General features: G+C 42.0%; 1 protein-coding gene across 1 annotated transcript; it reads right to left on the bottom strand.

Annotated features, from left to right (window-relative positions):
* Nucleotides 1–803: 803 nt before the first annotated feature.
* LOC106580905 (olfactory receptor 2G6-like) lies at nt 804–1,744 on the bottom strand. The gene has a single exon (XM_014162440.2). It carries the CDS (start codon nt 1,740–1,742, stop codon nt 804–806), a length of 939 nt encoding a protein of 312 aa, XP_014017915.1. The 5' UTR covers nt 1,743–1,744.
* Between the last annotated feature and the right edge of the window lie 4,861 nt (nt 1,745–6,605).

Below are 6,605 nucleotides of genomic sequence, written 5' to 3'. Positions count from 1 at the left end.
CAAGGAAACAAAGTCTGTTTCAAGAAACAATTGAGAATAACAATAGTTCCTCAAAGTATTTGAACAATATTTCCATATCTCTACCTTTCGATAACAACTCAGCTAGAAAGGTAAAAATGTAATGGTCTGATCCAGTGTAAACATCATAAAATACTTGACACAGTTGATAGTTGATACAATGTTTAGAGTTAGTTGCAGACAGGTCATGCGTTGCCAATGTGATTTATAGGAAATACATTTTTTAACAGGATATTGTTTTTATGTGTTGGCTTTATGTAGGATATTTTTAAATAGTTGGGAATTGCAATAAAAGTTACTTTTAGATTTGTATCATTTTCATTTAGATTAAGATTGTAGATAAACCACAGACAATGATTTTGAGATAGAAAGACTATTATATATTAAAAGAAAATGTTCCACAATAATGTGCATATGAAAATTATTACTGGTAAGCAGACTGGTAGAAATTGTAAAATAAATTGCCACATAGGTTGGGTGTATATATGGGAAAATAATTGTTTTAAAATTTAGACAAATCCATTAGATTGAAAGAAAAGACTACTGTTGGTTGACTAACATTTGTTTGGGTCGGGTAGAGTGAAATTTATGGAGGACCCCCAGACCCCCTGCCAGGTGTTGTTCCCCCCTTCCTCTCCACTTCTAAAACAAAAGTTGTGACCTTGGTGACAGGTATCAAGAAATGAGGCGCCATTTAACCTTGCAACAGTTTTGTCCGATTTTTACCTTTTATATTTGTTGACTTCTGATATCAGGAAGTCTCCCTGTTGTGTAACATTATGTAATTAATGTCTCACATCAATGATTTTATGTGCATTACACTTTCTAAAAACTGCCCTTCGAATCTGCTGGAGGTTAAGTCCATATATGACAGGGTTTAAAACAGGTGGTATAATAAGGAATTGTACAGCCATTGCGTTACGCATATTTAGCGTAATATTTATAATACCATTCCATCCTTGCAGATTGTCAAACAGAGTCACTGTGATGTAAATAACCATTGTTATTAAATGTGGCACACAAGTCTGTGTGAACTTAATCCTTCCCTTAGCTGACTTTACACAATTTCTTACAATCTGACAGTAAGAAAATAGAATGAAAAGTATCTGCAAAACATGAACCACTATTACAAATTTGTTAAAATTCTGATTGATTGTAATGGCTAAACATGCATGTTTCACTATAGACGGAATGTCACAGAAGATTTTATCAATGCGAGACCCACACAAAGGAATTCTGACGGTTAAACTAACTACTATGAGTCCTATAAATAAAGGATAACACCAAGAAAATAAGAGTAACTTTCTAACAGTTAAAGATGTCACAATGGTATGATATAGTAGTGGTCTGCATATTGCCACATACCTGTCGTAAGACATCACTGTAAGAGTAGAAATTTCACACAGGACAGATGTGTATATTACATAGGTTTGAGTGAAACATCCACCATAAGATATCACCTGAACATCTGACTGAAGGTCCAGTAACAACTTGGGGTAGAAACCAGATGTTCCATACAATCCATTGACACATAGACTACACAGAAAAATATACATGGGCTCATGGAGACCTTTCACCTGAATGATTGTTATGATCAGAGTCAGATTCACAGTGATGATGAGAAGGTATGTGATAAGAGACAAGATAAAATAGACCGATTTGTTGTTAAATGTCTCTTGTAAGCCAAAGAGATAAAAGAACTTGACTTGGGTTGAGTTCTCCATAGCTTTTGTTAATTTTCTTCCTCTGGTCAATGCAGAAATTCTTAGTCCTTGCAAGGCTTGAGTGTGTATGGATGTGAATAAATTCAAGTATGAATCATTTTATTCGGTTTAGGCTCAGACTAAACACAATAGTTTTAACAAAACAAATTCACATCCTCCCTCAAACTCTTATCAAAAAAAAGATCCCGATAATATCTGTACATTATCAGACTTCTGAGGTGTGAAAGAAATGAAAAAACTTGTGTCCATGAAATGTCTTCTTGCTTGACAGAGGAGACTACTCCAATAACTTGCATTTTTAGCCTCTAAATATATCATTGTGTAAGCTCACATGGGATTGTAGTTTCTGTGTCAACATGTAACCACTCCATAGAGATTGATCTGTATTGAGTTTATGATAAGCAACTAATTGGATTATATTTACTTTATTTATGTATTAACCCAGCAAACAGGGGATGTCCTAAGGACATTAGGCAACGTTCCCATTAGGTCCCTTTAAGGCAGCGTCTCCCAAACTGTCCTGGGGACCCCAAGTGGTGCACGTGCATTTCTTTGCCCTAGTACTACATAGCTGATTCAAATAATCAAATCTGAATGATTAGTTGATTATTTGAATCAGCTGTGTAGTGCTAGGGCAAAAACCAAAACGTGCACCCTTTTTGGGTCCCCAGGTCAAAGTTTGGGAAATGTTGCTTTAAGGGTTTCAGCGAGACTTCATCCCACTGATGACTTTGTTCAATAGTCAGAACTTTGTAGGAACATTAAAACATGACTGTCACGGTTGTCGTTGGTAAAGGAGGACCAAAATGCAGCAGGACTGTGTTTGTTCATCTTGAACATTTATTAAACTCAAAATGAACACCAAAACAACAAAACAAACTCACGATCACCGAACAGTCTTCTCAGGCTCATACACGCTAGACAAGAAAGAATCTCCCACCACAAAAGGACCAAGCAGCAGAGGAGGGAGCAACAGGTGGACTGGAAGGAGCAGAGGGAATTTGAATTGGACAAACGGGAGAAATGGACATGGGAGCAAGTTATGGCCGGAGAGGGCCCATGGAAGAAATGGAGCAAAGACCGGGAATGCTACCGAGGAACACGACTGGCGATTAAACCCGAGAGGCAGCCCCAATACATTTTCTGGGGGGGGCATATGGGTAGTTTGGCGGGGCAAGTTTGGAGCCCCAGGCCAAATCTCCGGACTGTTTCACAGAAGCCAGTTAATGGACAGGTCTCGTGCTTCGGGGTAATGAGTATTATGGCGAGGCCAAGTGTTTTTAGGCCAGTACGCGCTATACCAGCGCCCCGCATTTACCAGGGGGTAGTAGGCATTCAGCCAGAAAGGGCGATGCCAGGTTTAAGCTCGAGACCGCCAGTAAGCCTCCAAGGTCCTATATATCCTGTTCCCGCTCCACGCACTAGCCTAGAGGTGCGTGTTCCCAGTCTGGCACGTCCAGTACCAGCACCACGCACCAGGTTTCAAGTGCGTCAGCCCAGTCCAACTCGTCCTGTTCCCGCTCCCCGCACTAGCCTGGAGGTGCGTGTTCCCAGTCTGGCACGTCGAGTACCAGCACCACGCACCAGGTTTCAAGTGCGTCAGCCCAGTCCGACTCGTCCTGTTCCCGCTCCCCGCACTAGCCTGGAGGTGCGTGTTCCCAGGCTGATAACCCCAGTACCAGCACCACGCACCAGGCTTCCAGTGCGTCGGCTCAGTCAGGAGTCGCCAGAGCTGCCCGTCAGTCAGGAGTCGCCAGAGCTGCCCGTCAGTCAGGAGTCGCCAGAGCTGCCCGTCAGTCAGGAGTCGCCAGAGCCGCCCGTCAGTCAGGAGTCGCCAGAGCCGCCCGTCAGTCAGGAGTCGCCAGAGCCGCCCGTCAGTCAGGAGTCGCCAGAGTTGCCCGTCAGTCAGGAGTCGTCAGAGCCGCCCGTCAGTCAGGAGTCGCCAGAGCCGCCCGTCAGTCAGGAGTCGCCAGAGTTGCCCGTCAGTCAGGAGTCGCCAGAGTTGCCCGAATGCCCGGAGATGCCAGAGTGGCCCGACTGCCCGGAGATGCCAGAGTGGCCCGACTGCCCGGAGATGCCAGAGTGGCCCGACTGCCCGGAGATGCCAGAGTGGCCCGACTGCCCGGAGATGCCAGAGTGGCCCGACTGCCCGGAGATGCCAGAGTGGCCCGACTGCCCGGAGATGCCAGAGTGGCCAGTTGGCCAGGATCAGCCAGAGTGGCCCATCTGCCCAGAGTCTGCTGATGACCAAAAATCAAGGGAGTCTAGCAGCAACCCCAAACTGAGTAAGCCTGACATTTCAGAACTTAAAATAATTAACGGTTTAACCTCTCTAGGCTAGGCGGGACGAATTCGTCCCACCTACGTAACAGCCACTTGCAGCCAGTGGCGCGATTTTCAAAACATTAAAAATCCTATTACTTCAATTTCTCAAACATATGACTATTTTACAGCTATTTAAAGACAAGACTCTCGTTAATCTAACCACACTGTCCGATTTCAAAAAGGCTTTACAACGAAAGCAAAACATTAGATTATGTCAGCAGAGTACCAAGCCAGAAATAATCAGACACCCATTTTTCAAGCTAGCATATAATGTCACAAAAACCAAAACCACAGCTAAATGCAGCACTAACCTTTGATGATCTTCATCAGATGACACTCCTAGGACATTATGTTATCCTCTTGACGGGCTCGTCCTGTAAGCAGGACGGACATCCAGTGAAAAAATCCTATCACCATTAGCATAGCGAAATTTAATATATATATTTTTTCAAATATAGGACTATGTTATATCGTTTTATAGATACACCTCTCCTGAATCGAACCACGTTGTCCGATTTCAAAAAGGCTTTACAGCAAAAGCAAAGCATTAGATTATATTAGAGGAGTATATCGTAAAAGTAGCCACATAGCCATTTTCCGACCAACCACATGCATCACAAATAACCAAAAAACAGCTAAATGCAGCACTAACCTTTTACAACCTTCATCAGATGACACTCCTAGGACATCATGTTACACAATACATGCATTCTTTTGTTCGATAAAGTTCATATTTATATATAAAAACAACATTTTACATCAGCGCGTAACGTTGACTAACTATTTTCCCTCAAATGCATCCGGTGAAACAGTGCTGCAATTTACTAATTTACTATTCGAAAACATTTTTAAAATGTAATATTGTCATTCTAAGATTTATAGATGAATATCTCTTGAAAGCACCTGTAACGCAAGATTTAAAAATAACTTTACTGGGTAATCACACTTTGCGATAAAAGGGGATGCGATACTCAGAAAATAGGCTAGTAATACAGGTCAGCGCCATCTTGGAACAATCGCATATCAAATCTAGTCTTGTATACTATTGTCAATAATCCCTTACCTTTGGTTGTCTTCATCAGAAAGCACTTCCAGGAATCCCAGGTCCACAACAAATGTATTTTCGTTCGAAAAAATTAATCCTTCATGTTCCAATAGCTTGTTCATGTTAGCGCGTTCTGAAGGCTGCTCCAAAACTTCCGTCGTGCGCGGGACACCTCTTTCGAAAAAAAGATATTTTTTTTCATTTAGGTTCGTTCAAACATGTCAAACGTTGTATAACATAAATCTTTAGGGCCTTTTTCAACCAGAGCTCCTATAAGATTCAAGGGGGATGATTGCATTGTCTTTCAAAACGTTTCGAAAGGGGAGGGTAGCCAGTGGCGCCGGGGTCATAATGGTGATGGCCCTCCTCATGTGACCAATTTCCACAGCGTCTCATTCATTCAGTTTTCACAGTAGGAGACTCAAATCACTTTGTAAAGACTGGGGACATCTAGTGGAAGCAATAGGAAGTGCTCAATGAACCATTGCTCACTGTGTGAATTACAGGCAAAGTGGTGAAGTTGAGTCCGCAATTCAGAATTCCACATCCTGTTACGATCGGTCTCGGGGTTTTGACTGCCATATGAGTTCTGTTATACTCACAGACACCATTCAAACAGTTTTAGAAACTTTAGGGTGTTTTCTATCCACAAGTATTAATTATATGCATATCCTAGCTTCTGAGTTTGAGTAGGAGGCCGTTTAAAATGGGCACGAATTTTTTTCAAAAATCGCTGTAGCGCCCCCTATCCTAGGCGACCGTCAAGAGGTTAAACAATACATGCATGTTTTGTTCAATCAAGTTCATATTTATATCAAAAACCAGCTTTTTACATTAGCATGTGACGTTCAGATCTAGCATACCCACCGCAAACTTCCGGTGAATTTACTAAATTACTCAAGATAAACGTTCACAAAAAACATAACAATTATTTTAAGAATTATAGATACAGAACTCCTTTATGCAATCGCGGTGTCCGATTTTAAAATAGCTTTTCGGCAAAAGCACATTTTGCAATATTCTGAGTACGTAGCCGCCATCACGGGCTAGCTATTTTGACACCCACCAAGTTTGGCACTCACCAAACTCAGATTTACTATAAGAAAAATTGGATTACCTTTGCTGTTCTTCGTCAGAATGCCCTCCCAGGACTTCTACTTCATCCACAAATGTTGTTTTGGTTCAAAATAATCCATAGTTATGTTCAAATATCCTCTGTTTTGTTCTTGCGTTCAAGACACTATCCGAACGGTGACGCGCGGACGCATATCGTGACAAACAATTTCTAAATATTCCATTACCGTACTTCGAAGAATGTCAAACGCTGTTTAAAATCAATTTTTATGTGATTTGTCTCGTAAAAAAGCGATAATATTCCGACCGGGAAACCCTGTTTTCGTTCAAAGACTCAAAGTTGAAAATGGCCTCTTCATGTGCACGCGCGCCCCCGTCTCATTGTTCTCAGATTGACCACTTACCAAATGCGCTACTGT

Source organism: Salmo salar, chromosome ssa20, assembly GCF_905237065.1.
Source record: "Salmo salar chromosome ssa20, Ssal_v3.1, whole genome shotgun sequence".
Classification (NCBI taxonomy): domain Eukaryota; kingdom Metazoa; phylum Chordata; class Actinopteri; order Salmoniformes; family Salmonidae; genus Salmo; species Salmo salar.
The sequence above is the reverse complement of the archived record's forward strand: the minus strand, read 5'-3'. Positions and strand labels throughout refer to the sequence as shown.

Bases quoted from the DNA above. Each gene is read 5' to 3' on its own strand.
- LOC106580905 (XM_014162440.2), bottom strand. From the start codon at position 1,742: ATGGAGAACTCAACCCAAGTCAAGTTCTTTTATCTCTTTGGCTTACAA.